This window comes from Barbus barbus (genome assembly GCF_936440315.1).
Source record: "Barbus barbus genome assembly, chromosome: 45".
Taxonomy (NCBI): Eukaryota; Metazoa; Chordata; class Actinopteri; order Cypriniformes; family Cyprinidae; genus Barbus; species Barbus barbus.
This window is the reverse complement of record NC_136723.1, coordinates 17,733,289-17,749,688: the sequence shown is the minus strand read 5'-3', so window position 1 is coordinate 17,749,688 and position 16,400 is coordinate 17,733,289. Positions and strand designations below refer to the sequence as shown.

At 37.1% G+C, this 16,400-nt stretch overlaps 1 protein-coding gene across 1 annotated transcript; it reads left to right on the top strand.

Moving 5' to 3' along the window:
* Positions 1 to 1,006: 1,006 nt before the first annotated feature.
* Positions 1,007 to 13,177, top strand: LOC306863702 (receptor-interacting serine/threonine-protein kinase 4-like). Its single transcript, XM_079407203.1, has 8 exons — positions 1,007 to 1,304; positions 5,889 to 6,180; positions 7,476 to 7,624; positions 7,751 to 7,800; positions 9,016 to 9,174; positions 9,453 to 9,565; positions 10,084 to 10,327; positions 10,796 to 13,177. Exons 1-8 carry the CDS (start codon positions 1,123 to 1,125, stop codon positions 12,076 to 12,078), a joined length of 2,472 nt encoding a protein of 823 aa, XP_079263329.1. The 5' UTR covers positions 1,007 to 1,122; the 3' UTR covers positions 12,079 to 13,177.
* Positions 13,178 to 16,400: the final 3,223 nt, after the last annotated feature.

Below are 16,400 nucleotides of genomic sequence, written 5' to 3'. Positions count from 1 at the left end.
ACATAAAATGTAGGCTACTTTATAAAATCATCTCATCGCAAAAAGAAAGAGGATATGTTTAGAATTATACTAAAAGGCATTTTTCTTACTAAAAAGTAGGCTATGAACTATCAATTAGATGACAGAAGGCATGTTGTAGATTTTGCTGCATGGTTTTGATCATGTTGAAAATTTAGAGGTTTTACAAATTCATGTATCAAGTATGATACAGTAGGCTTAATAAGGCAAACATTCCCATGGGTTACAAATGACAGAAATACCACCTACATGGCTTTTTAAAAACCTGAAGGGAAAGATTTATTTATTTAAGATTTATTACCATACTTATAAATAATCCATTGAGTCATAATGAATCAAAAAAGTATGCAATGTGACTCACTTTTATGTGGACATTGCATGAGAACATTGTGGTGCAAGGTGATTTTTGAAGGTCTGGTGGATGTAAATTCAATCAGGTCAGTGTAAAACGAGTTAGTGTTACCCTGAAGCTATTATGTGTAGATTCATGTAAATTGAGTTCACGCATGCTTGAACCTCTGGCTAATATAAACTCGTCTATGAATAGGTTCAATGCTTTTTTACATTCCACACGACTCATTTTAGCTGTATCACATAACCAGGACATTGTTGAGTAATCCTAGTGAACTTGTATATTTCTCCAGGGGGTTAAGAGACGATTTTAACATTCTTGTGATCTCAGGTTATAAAGGTTATAAGCATTCCTTAAGCTTGGATAACCATGTCAAATACAGTTCCCAGGCTTCATGAGCAGAAAGTTGAGAAGTTTGTAACTTCTAGCACTATATTAGATGCAGTGAAGTTGAAACAGTGCTTTATGGGTGTTACCAATGCCCTTTAGCTTATAAACAGGTATATATGTGTCATAGGACTAGATTGGCCAATTGACTCTTTGCCACTTTGTGTGTTCCAGGCTCAGGAAATGATGTCATTAGGCTCCTCCCACTCCTCACCTGAACAGAGGGGTAGGGCCAGACTGAAGCCGTCTGTACAGACAGGAAAAAAACAAGGAACCATTCACAACCTGTTTGTCTTTGACAGAAAACCTTTTTATGTGAAAAAGACAATCCAGATTGCACAGGATCGTATTAAACAGCTTGAAAAATGGACGTCCCCGAAAATTCCCCAGGGATTATGGGACTTCTGAAAACTTTTGATGCTTCTGAGTTTGGGAGTTGGGAAAAGATTGGCTCCGGTGGCTTCGGACAGGTGTACAAAGTACGACATATGCAATGGAAAACATGTTTGGCGATCAAGTGCCCTCCTAGCCTTCATTCAGATGAAAAGTAAGTTCTTTTTTGTGTGTGTGTGTGTGTGTGTGTGTGTGTGTTTTACATTTGGAAGTGTGTGAATGAATGAATGAGTGTGTGTGTTTGTTAACCACAATCATGATCCAAAATCCATAGTTTAATTCTATCGAACTGGAGATATGCTTTAACATCAGTTTGTTTTGCTATTAATTGATATCCATAGGTTTGTTTATCCATTATTTTTTTAAATAAAAAATGATATACAGTATTCCTAAAACCATATTTGTCCACGTGCATGTATTTTAGGCAATGTGAATGTTCATGCCATTAAGTGTTTATTCTGTTCACATTAACATTTGTTATGCTGGCATGCAAAAAGATGCTGCCCCTCAACGTGTTGTGTCAGGAAACTGCAATAATATACTGCCTTGAGCTATGATTATGACCCCCACCTCACCAAATATACATACAAACACATTAAGACATCGTGAATGTGGCTCAACATCTTTCTAAAGACTTCCACTTTAACTGTCTTGACATGATAAGGAGTGGCTGTATGTGAGCTTTGTTTCCCAGTAACTCTCCATACATAAGAATTACCCAGAGCTTTGGTATGCATACAGATGTTCAAGTTTCAAGTTCAAGTTTATTTGTATAGTGATTTTACGATACAAATCGTTGCAAAGCAGCTCTACAGGAAATTAAGTTTCCACAATATATTTATATATTGCAGAACCTTAATATGTTTAACTTATGGCAAAATTTGGTAATTCTGTATGTTGTCTGAGCGTTGGCATCCTCTGAGGTCCTCTGAGGGGTTGGCATGATCTTTTCTCAGGTGTTTGGTCATCTCAGATCATTTAAGTGTTGGATCCAGGAAGCTTCTGTAATTCCTAGTTTACCATGGGATGTTAATCCCGTGGCAGAAACAGAGAAACAAATAGAGACATAATTAGCGTAGCTGCTGTTCCATCTAAGCAAAAATGATTTGTTCAACCCAAGCTAAAGAATAATAATAATGTACATTTGATCAGATATAACTGCAGTACAAGATTATAAGATGCATTATGTGAATGCTTGGCTAAAGAGATGTGTCTTTAATCTAGATTTAAACAGAGAGAGTGTGTCTGAACCCCGAATGTTATCAGGAAGGCTATTCCAGAGTTTGGGAGCCAAATGTGAAAAAGCTCTACCTCCTTTAGTGGACTTTGCTATCCTAGGTACTACCAAAAGTCCAGAGTTTTGCGACCTTAGGGAGCGGGTTGGATTGTAGCGTGGTAGAAGACAAGTTAGGTACGCAGGAGCTAAACCATTTAGTGCCTTATAGGCAAGTAATAATATTTTGTAAATGATACGGAACTGAATAGGTAGCCAGTGCAGGGACTGTAAAATTGGGGTAATATGATCATATTTTCTTGAGCTGGTAAGAACTCTAGCCGCTGCATTTTGGACTATCTGTAGCTTGTTTATTGAAGATGCAGGACAACCACCTAGCAGTGCATTACAATAGTCCAGTCTAGAGGTCATGAATGCATGAACTAGCTTTTCTGCATCAGAAACAGGTAGCATGTTTCGAAGCTTGGCAATGCTTCTAAGATGGAAGAATGCTGTTTTTGTAACATGGGAAATATGATTTTGACAGGACATGTTGCTGTCTAATATAACACCCAGAGTTTTGACTTGAGGACGTAACAGTACATCTGTCTAGTTGCAAATTGTAATCCAAGAGATTCTGTGTACTGTTTTTTGGTTCAATAAGTAATATCTCTGTCTTATCTGAATTTAATAGGAGGAAATTATTGGTCATCCAATCTTTTAAATTTTTTACACAGTCTATTAGCTTAGTTTAGAAGTTTCATCTGGGCTTGTTGAGATATATAGTTGAGTATCATCAGCATAACAATGAAAACTAATCCTGTATTTTCTAATAATATTACCAAGAGGCAACATGTATATTGAAAATAGCAGAGGACCTAGGACAGATCCTTGTGGTACTCCATACTTTACTGGTGATAATTGAGATGACTCCCCATTTAAATGGGTAGTGTCTATTTTAAGATAGAAAATAGACGGTAAAGAATCAACTTGATGGAGCTCAAACTCAAAACACGCAGTCACCCATTATGTGTGATGTTGCAGTCACACGCATAACATTTTACATCTCATTATATTTATAGAGGAAGAAATAATAATTATTTTTATTATTAGAATTTATTTACTTATTTACAGTGAATTGTGGTAAATGGGGCCACTTATTTATACTTATATAATATTTAAAAGCATTTAAATGTTTTTGACTGCATTTATTGAATGAAAATACAGTAAAATCAGTAATATTGTTAAACATATATATAAATAGCTTTTTTCCATTTTAATCTATTTTAATCTATTCAAGAAATATTTATTATTATTAAAATAGTTGAAAACACTTGTGCAGCGTAATATTTATGTGGAAACCATCTCAGGGTTCTCTGATGAATAGAAAGAACAGCATTTATTTGAAACTTTTTTTTTTGTAAAAATTTTCAAGTCTTCCCTGTCACTTTTTAAATCATTTAATAAATCAATGTATTAATTTCTTTGAAAAAATCTTCCTGACCACACACTTTTGAATGCCAGAGTGTGTATGTATATGCAGAAACATACATTCCCCTAATATTTTAATTATGAACAACTACATTAATGTATATTACATGTTTTATATTTATTTTAAATTACTCATTATGTTCCAGAGTTGTGTAAGTCAGCTGTGGATGATGCTGGGGTCACTATTAGTCACTATTTCAACCCATATAAGAAGCACGCACTAATGCGATATAGAGCTCTTTCTGTAACAGTCTGCATGAAAATATTTAGACTGCTTATTGTGATATAGTTTAGACTATATGAATTACACCTCTAGTATGACCTAGCATGTGAAATGATTTCCTTTGGGCATAAATCTTTCAATAGCCTTGGATGAGTATGAATACAGGTGCATACAGGCTAAGTGTGTTGTTATGCATTTCTTTTGGACTCCTCTGGCCCTGTAGAATAGGCGCTATTGATATGTAGCACTTTGATATGCTATATGTGAATTATTTTGACAGAGGGATGCGTCAACAGGTCGTTAATGCTGGAAGATTTGATCAGGCATGGTTATCAAGGTGCCATCAGCTGTAATCTAGAACGTCCTCCTGCAAAACCTGCTTTTGAAATCTTAATGCGGATGTCACTTTGCGTTACCAAGCTTGAGGAGGAGAAAAACAAAAAAATCTGATAGATGTTCCATGTGACCCTCACCACCACCACAACAGGTTATCAGCACCTGAGGTCTGAGGGTACAAGAATTCTAATTTGCCTCCCCCATCTAAACAGGGCACAGACTTAAAAGCAGGCTTTGTCCTCCTGTGCTCCATCAGGCCTCTGCTTTAGCAGAGTTGCCGAACCGGTCGAACTGGATCAGTTGTTTTTTTTTTTTAGAAAAGAACGGCTTTTGTTGAGCTTAAAAGGGTGGCAGAACAGTGCATTTGAGGGTATTTTCAATTTATTTAGAGTTTTGCTGTCCCTGTGTATTTTCTTTTTTTTCTTTTTTCTTTTTCTATGTGAACAAAGAATATGAAAATGTATATGTATATATATGAAATGTATTCATATGAAAATAAATACAAAAATACACATGGAAAGCACAACTTTTGAAATAAATTTCAAAATACCCTTAAATGTATTTAGAGTTTCCCTGTTTATTTTTTTGTTTCTATGCGAACAGCAAGTATATTAAAATTAAATTATTTACTTGTTTATTTATTTATACATTTTATTGGAATTTTGAATACATTTTATACTTTCCATTTACATTTTATAGTATTTATCTATTTATATTCTTTAATACATTTGAATTGATTAATTAATTTATTTAGCACATGCTAAAATTAACGGAGATCTAGCCTACGTGGCCACTTTTGCTTAAGCATTGACGTCATATGAGTAATAAAAGAATCACTAAACTGATAAAGCAATTCACAGACTTACTGACATTGCAAGTTTTTGTGTAATGTCTGTGCTTGTTTATTTGAGTTACATGGCTGGTGCTGTTAACCAAGCAAACAGATTGTAAACCCATTAAGATGTAATATATGACCTTCATGTCTGACTTCTGTCTGACTTACTAATAAAAGGAGTTTTGAAATAACAAAGTACAAAAGAGCCATTCATACAAGCCCATATCTATCAGTGTTAAAGACCGGAATGTCATTCAAATATGATATCAGATAAATTTACTGTAAACAGCATTGTGAAAAACCTATTTGTTTCAGATGCCCTGTTTATATTTCATAAAGGAAATTTAGCCCATAGCTAATAAACATTGTGTTATTGTTCATAAAATGCCTCCAGATAATATCAATGAGTCAATCAGCGTGTGCTCAGGTCCAACGGGTTTTAGCACCTTCCCTTGTTGTTTGTATTAAAGCGTCTTGCTGTGATTTCTTTATGATCTTTTTAATTAATGGGGTGTGTTGCTAGTTATCCAGCTAAAATCCTGCTGGATCCCTCCCATGTTAATACATTCCTTACTAAATAAATGCCATTTACATTCAACAACAGGTGTGACTTTGAACTGATTAGTTTTTTGTCGTTTAGGGAGCGTGCCGAACTTTTAGAGGAGGCCAAAAAGATGGAGGCGGCTAAGTTCCGCTACATCCTCCCCGTTTACGGCATCTGCAGCGATCCGCAGGGACTGGTGATGGAATATATGGAGACAGGCTCTCTAGAAACTCTGCTGGCCTCGGAGCCGCTGCCCTGGGAGCTGCGTTTCCGTATCATCCATGAGACGGCGGTGGGGATGAACTTCCTGCACTGCATGAACCCGCCCCTCCTTCATCTCGACCTTAAACCTGCCAACATCCTGCTGGATGCGCACTACCACATCAAGGTGAGCCGGAGCGAGCCACATCTGGTCATGACGAGGCCTTGACTCCTTTGCTGTAAAGGTGGTGACCTTATTACTCATGGTTTAGAACTTCCAAGCAATCGATCACAGTAGGCAATGAATCACACACTTTGATGCAGCGATTACTAAAAAAAACCACCTAAAAGTTTTCTTGTTGGGATTTTTACGTCTGTCAATTATGCATAATGCAAAAGCAGACACAAATACAAACCCTTATATTTTTCCAAACCTGTATGACTTCTCTTCTGTGAAACACACACAAAAAAAATAAAAACGCCTTAGCGCAGTTCAAATGACCTTCTTTTGTGTCATTTAATTCATTAAATGTATAATTTTTTTAAAATTAATTTGTATTTATTTATTTGGACTTTATTTGTTTACTCATTTATTAAGAGTTAAGATGAACACCTTTGGTAAAGAGATTTTAAATTAATATTTTACCATTTTTACAAAACATACACATGATCACATTTCACTGATGTTGATTAATAGTCACATGCAGGTAAGCAAATAAAATATTTCATATTTTTAATGTTTTTATTTTTATGTTTTATTAGTAGATTTTCATCAATGAACCCCTTGCATTTTTACAAACTCCAATTTGGGAAACACTTTTTTTTTAAAAGGTTTTAAATTATTTTAAAGGAACGATTATGATGTTTGGATCAAATTTCACTGAAAAAATAAACAGCTACATTTATGTGTTTCATGTTCATCAAAACATCCTGTCAGCGTGAAAGATTTTAATCCTAATCCTGCGTTGACGACCGAACAACAGTTTTAATCTCGGTCGTGTCAGATCATCTATGCGGGAAAATTCGTAAGGATTTCAAAAGAGCAGGGGGAAGGGCACACCTATCATTTTCTTTTCACGGCCCCCACATACCTTTCCAGAAAATTCCCTGAGGGTTGAAAAGCTTTCCCATGCTTTATCCCATTTATATCCAGCCTTCCCATAGATGAGTAAGCAGGTGTCACGAGGGATGGGTGGGAATCGTTGTGTCGGATTGAAAAGGTTAGATGTAAACACGCATCCTGGACCAGTCTGAACAAGCTAGAGCTAGGCAGTGTTAATGAAGGGCTGGCACACACACGCCTACATATGCGTGCACAGATTTACAGAAAAATCAAGGCTTCCCCACCTAATAGAACACCTTTAGGCGACTTTCTGGAAAAGTCACAGTAAATGACACTTACATAAAACCTAATCTGATCTAATTTGATTTAAAATGTGAAGTCTAAAGACTAAGCCGAATTCTTTGTGTTCTTCATTTTAGATTTCTGACTTCGGCCTGGCGAGGTGGAACGGTTTTGCCAGGAACGACGATATTAGCCGTGATGGGTTTTGTGGCACCATCGCCTACCTTCCTCCAGAGAGAATCATAGAAAAAGACAGGATCTCTGACACTAAACACGACGTGTACAGGTCAGCCATTTTGGATTGCTGTCATTGTGTAAACTGTAACTGAAATACGAGATCAGCTTCTGTTTGTCAAAACCAACTTTTAATGGTTAAGTCAATGTTGTCTAAAACATATGTGTTGTTTCACAGTTTTTCGATTGTTATCTGGGGAATCCTCACTCAGAAGAAGCCATATCAAGGTAAGACAAGTAGTAAAATCAGTCTCTCAAAGTTTTTCTTGGTATTGAGAATGTGTGGAATGCTTATTATTGTTTATCTGCATTATGGGCGGCATCAGATCCCGTAAACATGGATTTTTGGCATTCATTTCAATCTGACTGGCTCTCCATGAGGGAGTGTCTGTGTTTATCTGGTTATGATTTCCAGGTAAATCTAGAAGGGAAGAGAAAATATGACTTTTTTTTAGTAACCAGCAGTTACAAGAATTCAGTGTGAAAGAATGAAACAAAGGTTTTGTCAATAGAGGCAGAATTGTTGTGTTTGGCACCAGTGAATAGAATCATTTGGCTGCCGGACAACCCTTTCCAAAAGGAACATAAACAGTATCCTGATTTACAATAAAAGTTGAAATCACAGGATATGAAATTAGCGGTCTCTGAGAGAAGTGTTGATTTCTTTTTTCTAGTCTAATGAAAACAATATCTTCAGGAACTTGTTGATATTTTTTCCATGTTGTATAACAAAAAATCTATTTAAAAATTGCTAGAGAAAATAAAGTCTATTTAAAAAAAAACATTAATCCTTAAATTTACGTTAATCCCCCACTTCAGGTTTATTAGTATAGTATATTAGTATAAAAATAACAATATATTATTTAAATGGTAGTACTTACACATCACTGTAGAATTAGCTGTATTGCTCTTAATTTATGATCGTTTTACTTGGAAAAAAAACATATTGTGTCAAACATTACAATAATATAGCATAATAAAAGAAGCCATTTCAGATCTACTTAAAATGAGAATTTAAGGGAAATGTACTACAAACACTTGAGTTTTATTTTTTAGTAATACAAAATCAGGGTTTTTTCTGTTTATTTTTGTAGTGAAGGCAAGGGAACTTTATTTATATAGCACATTTCATACAAAGTGGCAATTTAAAGTGCTCTACATAAAAATAATTTAAATAATCACAACAATAAAAGCAAATTATTAAAACATTTTACATTTAAAATGAATTAAAACAGTATAGAATAAAAGACGACGATACATAAAATACAGTGCTATGAGTTTCGGATGTAACCGTGCTCATTCAGTAAATACACAGCTATACAGACATGTTTTGAGGGAAATATGACTTTGTGTGTTTCACTCAGTTTAATTTGGAAATACAATCTTATTTTCTGTTGCGTGGCAAAAAACTAATGTTACTTATTTTCTCCGTCTGTTTCATAGGAGATAATAACATCCTGCAAATAATGGTGAAGGTGGTAAAGGGCGTTCGTCCAGATCTCAGCATTATTCCTCGCAGTCGTCCTCAGGCCTGCTCAGGCTTCCTGTCCCTAATGCAGAAATGCTGGACACATTCCCCTGAAGCCAGACCCAGTTTTCAAGGTGAGTGTCTCTCACTTCGATCGCACCAGTAATGAACCTGCTGAGTCACAGGAACCAGAGTTGCATTGCAACATGAATTGATATGACAGAATATGCCAGGCAACCACACCAGTAAATTGGCATGACACAATGTGCCATTCCTGTTCCTGCGGTACGTTTTTATACTGAATAGGTTTTGTAATTTCAGGAAGTATTTCTATAAAGAGGTATACCAGACTTTCCTTCAAAAAAAGTTCACTGTCATTGTTCATTGAAACATTGTTCGCTTTCTCCTACAGAGATCACTTCAGAGGCTGAGGAGTTGTGCACCAAACCTCATGATGAGTCCAGAGCTTCCGTGTCTTCAGAACTAGACTGTTCTCCTTGCCCTGCCCCAGCCTCCAGTGAACAGGTAATATCAGATGTATTGCTGTGCATAAATCTAATATTTTCCATTGTCATGCTGTGTACTACGCAAAGCAGAGTTTCCAGCAAGTTATGTTCATATGCGTCATTTAGATTGACTTCCAATAAGGTTTAGACTTCCTGTCCCTCAGTTATTAGGCAACTCTTTGGTATTTGTTAGTTTTAGTCTAAGTACATAGTGTAAATGTTTTACCAAGATGACAGTCTTTCATCAGATACAGAGAATGCCACCAAACTGCATTGCTTTAACAGAACCCCTTTGTTATTTTCTGTGTGAGCATATAAAACTGTTTATTTTAGGAAGAATACACTGTTCTTCATTTGTCAAAATGTTACGTATTTGAATGAACCTTTTGCATCTACAGTCAGTGATTTTATTCATGTATAATTCATGTGGCTCCCTCCATTGTTTCTAAATTATGAAAACAGTGTTGCTAATCTTTCATTGTTGATGATGAAAATGTTCTTTTACAAAGAATCTGTTCTACTTTTCTTCACATACAGACTAACAACCAAAAGCCAGTGAGGCCGAAGTCAGCCATGTTACCTGAGAAAGACTACAGCCTGTCTGAGCTGCTGTGTCAGATTGACTCCGGCTTGTCTCGCAGTTTTAGCAATGTCAAAGAAGAGTCCCTTGAGAGCAAAGACAACACCAGCAAGAGACTGTCAGGCATCTCCTCCGTGGACTCGGCTTTCTCGTCTCAAGGCTCAATTACATTGTCCTTTGAAAAAGAAAATGCTGTGAATGGTAAGAGAAAAGTCACAGTAGTATCTTGCATTTTTTCGTATAATGTATACAAGGGTATTTTATTTTTGTTTTGTGTTGCTGTTTGTTTTTCTTTTTTATTTTATTGGCGTTGTTTTTGTTATTTTCTTTTTCTTTTTAGTTGCTTTGATTTGTTTTATTTTTTGTTTGTTTTGTTAATTGTTTTGTGTTGCATTTTGTTTTGCTTTTTTATTTTACTTGTGTTTTGTTTATTTTGTTATTTTTGTTTTTGTTTTTGCTTTGCTTTCTTTTCTATTTTGTTTGAGTTTTGTTTTTTTGTTTTTCATTTTGTTACTTGTTTTGGAATTGATTTTGCAAATATTATTGATCGTCAGAGATATGCTGAGCAAAAACTTGATGAATCTGATAATGTTAAAAGTCTAATCAGTGTGCCATAAAATTCTTTAGACTCATTTTTATTATTCTTCACTGTGTTTATGTACTACTTAGACTCCAGTGAGTTACAGAAGAAGAAGCTTTGTGAAGCCATTCGCAATGAGGACATTGCCAAGATGATGAAGATCCTCCAACCACAAGATGTTGACTTGCTCTTGGAGGGCGGCAGCAACCTGCTCCACTTCGCAGTGAGTCTGGCCAATGAAGAAGCGGTTAAGTTTCTGCTACTTAGTAACTGCAACCCTAATTTGCCCAATATTCACGGAGCCACACCCCTCCACCTGGCTGCCGAAAAGCGACTGAAGGGAGTGTCTGAGATTCTTCTGAGCCGCAAAACAACAAATGTCAACGCCAAGGATGAGGACCAGTACACACCTCTACACTTCGCAGCCCAGAACGGCGATGAGGCCCTGACCCGTTTACTCCTAGACCGCTGTGCTTCCATTAATGAAATAGATGGTCAGGGACGTACGCCAACACATATCGCCTGCCACCATGGACAGGAGAACGTGGTGAGGGTCTTGCTAAGTCGTGGAGCTGATGTCCATGTGAAAGGTAAAGATGACTGGACGGCACTACATCTGGCTGCCTGGAAAGGCCATTTGGGAATTGTGAAGCTCCTGGTTAAGCAGGCAGGTGCCGATGTCGATGGCCAGACGTTGGATGGGCGCACTCCACTCCATCTGGCGTCTCAAAGGGGCCAGTACCGGGTGGCACGGATCTTGGTGGAGCTCGGCGCTAACGTGCATCTCACCTCTGACGGCCTCCACACTCCGCTTCACGTGGCTGCAGAAACTGGCCACACCAGCACTTCAAGGTTGCTTGTGAAACACGGCACCAATATCCACAGCCGGACGGCCAACGGCTGCACCGCCTTACACCTGGCCGCGCAAAAAGGCCACCTACCAACAGTAAAAATGCTTCTGGCGGAGGGTGCTGACCCCGAGATCGCCAACCACGGCCTTCGCACGCCATGTCACTTGGCTGCTGAGAGCGGCTACTGCGAGGTCCTCAAAGAGCTTTTGCAGAGATGCCCTGACGTCGCCAACACTCAAGACCGCAATGGATTCACTCCGCTTCACCTGGCTGTACGCGGTGGCTACAAAGACGCCATCTGCGTCCTGCTCGAACGTGGAGCCGATGCAGCACCGCTGTCTCCACAGCCCATCGGAGAACATTCACTAGACTACACATCGGAATCGGAGCCGGAGAGTCCAAATCCTCTCACTCCAACAAAACTCCAGAGGAAAGTAGTCGTTCTGAAACTCACCACCCACAAAAACTCTGATGGCACACTGATCCCTGTAGACTCTCTGTGTGAATCAGCACTTTGTTGAGGGTCCTAGTGGGGTTTGACCTCATGGACTTTAGGAACCCTTGAAAATATGCTCATAGACACTTTATTCCTCTTTTTTCATTCTTACATTGTAAAAACTGACAGATGCTGGACTTATCCATTGGGATTTACTGTACATATTGTAAGTACTCATTTATCGGAATATTGACAGATATTTCCTCCAGGGTTTGGGATCTCATTGGCTTTCCTCCGTAATAATGGAGTTATTTTGTGATTGGAAATGCATTTATGTGTATATATATATATATGTATATATAGGTACTGTAGATAGAGCCTGGATATTGTACTTCATTTCACTTCACTTGTTTTTGATGTATGTCTTTGATTTCATCGTTTTCTTCTTCTTCAGATTGCAGTGGTGATTGATGTAGTAGTGCAAGCAACCCATGATTGTTTAGACATTTCTATTGTAGCATATTATTATTAAAATAAGCTTACCCTATATCAGCTTAATATTGCACTTCAAAGCTATAATTTAAACAGAAATGGCAACGCTCTGAGGACAATTATATAATTAAAATGGTTCACTCAAAAAGAGATGTGCATTTATAGAGCCATTTGGCTTGTTCCATGGGAATGTGCCCTCAGGAGGATCACAGGTGTAGGTAGATGTATGGGGGAGAGGGCTATATCCCTACCCTCATGTTCAGGCCAATGGCTCATTCCTGAGACCACTTTATCTTTTCATCGCTCTATAAAACTACTGAGCCAAGCACTGTTTTATGCCAAGGGGGGTGTAGCCATCATTACCCTTCACTGTCTGGAACAGACAGCCTCTTAATTGCTAGGTTTTTAAACTGCTGTTGAACTCCAGGTCTTTTGGATGTGATTCTGTGTTGTTGTTAGCATCCATGCATCTGTAAAAACTAAATCTTCCGTAGCAAACCAGTCAGTAATCCAACCAACGCCAACACCTTTTTCAGGTTTTACCTTTAATTTTGTATTAAGTTGATAAAGCTGCCTGGTCATTTCCCTTTTGTACACACAAAATATTTCCCTCATTTAGCCGTAGTGTTTGCACAGTTTTATATTTGCACACTTTTATATTTGATGGAAAATTAAAGTGCATCACATATATGAAATATCTGTTGTTTGTTGCATTTTTGGCTGTGAATATTGGTTTTCTTGTCAGTCTTAATTATCTTCTTTTTCCCCAAAACTCCTAAATTGTGACCTTTATTTAAATTAACTGAATGTGCTCCATAAATGTACTTACAACCGACGAAATAGACTTGTTTTTAATGTCAAGAAGTCTGCAACGTCCATCACAGGAAAAACAACAGACATATAACAATGGATTACTGTTCATAAGTGTGTAACAGCGGCGGAGCCACGATATGGCGCCTCTTCCACTTTTTTTCTTCAAAAGTAGAAGGACTCGTCTGACAGGTTGTGAGATGATGATGTTTTAAAGTGCAGTCACAGGTTTGAACACGCGGACATGTCCAAACATCACTCAGCGGATAGCAGAAGCTGATGAATTCACGGATTTATGAGCGGCACACACTCACAGTTGTACTCGGTTGATCTCATGGAAAGTTACTCATTGACTAGCTCTGCAAACAGGAAAAGAGTTGAAAACAGTTATTGTTCCCCTAATCTATATCTGCTACTGTTTGTGGCCCAGGTCGCACTTGTTGCATAAAACTGTCTTTTCAGTTAAGGTCAAGAAATGTCATCAGATTTAAGCATGAGAAAAGATTCAAATGGTATAAAATAAGACTTCATCATCTGGTGGTTATGCGAATCAGTATAACGCGGGGACTTTGTTAAATTGTCAAAACAAGCTTCTGAAATGGGTGATGTCAGGGTGAGTAATAGACTGTGACGCCTTGAACATACAGGTGTTTCCTTGAGGATGTCTTGTGTGCAAGATCTGACTTGAACTGCATTCTTCTTCCTTGAATCCACAAATGAATCAACCCGATGCTCTCCTCTTCCACTCCAATGCCCCACCTTCTGGAAAAATAGAAATGTGCAACTTCATAAGAACATTGTTTTTCTTTAAGCTTTGTAGTTTATGCATTTTTGTGCAGTGGGATTACATACGTTTCTGTTCGTCAAAATAAGATGTTATTTGTTGCAATACTAGCCTAATCTTTCTGCTTCAAAAGTTTTTATTTGCCTTTGTTTACGAAATGTCTGCAAAGAAATAACAGACTTTTTTTTAACATCTTTTTCTCAAAAAATGTATGTTAATGGAATGTGTTAAGTGTTGTAGAACTAGAGAAGCCATATTTATTTTTTGACTTGAAAACGAGGCTGTGAGGGACAAGTACAGTAATCTCCCGTTTTTAAAGTTGACTTGTGAAAATTTGGCAGTGCATGCCATTGTAAAGAATCTATAATTAATAACATTAATACATTAATAATCCCCTTTGAGCTTTATTGCAGTACACTTAAATGGTGCTATGACGTTAAAAAATAATAATACAGTACATATATTCCATATTGTCTCTAAATTAATATGGGGTCATAAAATAGCATGTTTAGCTAATAATTACACAAGGAGAAGACATTTTTAAAATAGGAAATTAAAACAATATATCGCATGTAATTCTCCAAGACATACTGTCACCTGCACGATGTTACAATACTGAATAGGAAAAAAGTGAATATATGATAATAGTGGTTATAGCTCCTGTCACGTGTTATGTCAGCTGTCAGATTACAATATACTGTGTGTGAATAATGTTGAGTAAATGTTGCAGTATCTTATATGACCAGAGGTTGGTGCTCAAGCTCTTTTTATGGCTGCAGGATGTGGCTAATTTTTTTTTTAATGATGCTTTTCAAAGAGTAGAACAGTAAGGAGCATATGCACAAAACTTAAAATGTAACATAAAAGAATGCGTGAATGAATGAACAAGCAAATAAATGGACAACACTGACAAATAAAGGAAATAGCCTAGACTAAGCCTTTTCAATAGCATTACCAAAAATTGCTCATATTGCTTCATGAATCTGTCACATTTGTATCATGCTCCTAATTAAGCAAGAGATTTGAGAAGTGAGTCTACCTGAATAAAAAAAAAAGAAAAGAAAAAAAGGACAGTTGGAATTGGCTACATGTTTGTCGATGAAAAGATCTCTTTTATCTTTGAAATGTGCTCCTAATAGCTGTATTGTTCAAACGATTTGCCACATGGACCGATGTGCACATGGACCGAGACTCTGAATGCAGGGGATTTTGGCATGAGCACTCATTCTGTCTATGAGGATACAGAGACGCAGAGTGCCAAATGAGGGCCCATGGAAACTGGCACATGATGAAAGCACAAGCCATTTCTTTTTATATCAAAGCAGGATAGAGTGACAATAATGGGATCCTCAGCAGAATAGCTGTCTTGATTAGACATTCATCAAGGCACGTGTAGCGCTGTTTCTAGTGCGATATCAGTTATGTAAGGATTTAACTTCACAGACTTCGACGGAAGGATAGAGGGACGGAGAATCGAAAGCGATAGAAGCGAGTCGCTTTGACTTGAAGCGGAGAGAGAGAGAGAGAGGTTCCTCTCTGGAATTCCCCGCGTGCGCAAAAGCTCGAGGCGAGATTGTTCAGTAATGCCTACATGATGTCATAAAAAAAAATAAAAAAAAAAATAATAACGGTCTTTAACAGGAAATTTTGGAATGTGTAGAAATGAAAATAAAAATAAATTTGATATCGCTTTTATACAACAGTTCTAAAATAATTAATTAATAGTGAAAAAGTTATGTTTCAGACAGAAAGTGACTAGCTCGTATATTTTTGTCCCACAAACGAAAATACATTAAAAAGAAACTAAAACATTAAACTTGTCAAGAAACTGAACAAAGCTGATCTAAAACAACGTAAAAGTGGAGCGTAGCCACTGAGACTCCGCTTTGCATCTCTCGCATTGTCTGTTCTAATATTTAATAATAATGCATGGCAGCACTCTCTGAATACTGCACTTTGTATAATCGTTATATAATTCAAGATTCAAGATTTTTATTTGTCACATACACAGTTATACAGAGTATAACCAGCAGTGAAATGTAGGTATATAATTTAATTAAAATTTTTAATGCTTTCCTTTTTCCAGAAACTCACTGTCAAGTAAACCTAATTATATGTTGAGTAAAATGGAGTATGCAATTAACAAATATCTAAAGTTATCAATATATACAAAAAAACATATAACTCCCCTCATAAAGTAATGAATCGTAATGAAATGTTACCCTCACCCACCCTCTCTAAACGAATGAAGGTATTGACTAGCCTATCCACTCTGCTTGGTGCGTATTGCTAACAACGTGCTAACAGAACCAATCAGAGTC

Excerpts from the sequence above, each read along its gene's own strand:
- LOC306863702 (XM_079407203.1), top strand. The coding sequence starts at position 1,123 with ATGGACGTCCCCGAAAATTCCCCAGGGATTATGGGACTTCTGAAAACT. Across the intron at positions 7,625-7,750 it reads ACTAAACACGACGTGTACAG|TTTTTCGATTGTTATCTGGG; the intron begins GTCAGCCATTTT and ends GTTGTTTCACAG. Across the intron at positions 7,801-9,015 it reads TCAGAAGAAGCCATATCAAG|GAGATAATAACATCCTGCAA; the intron begins GTAAGACAAGTA and ends TCTGTTTCATAG.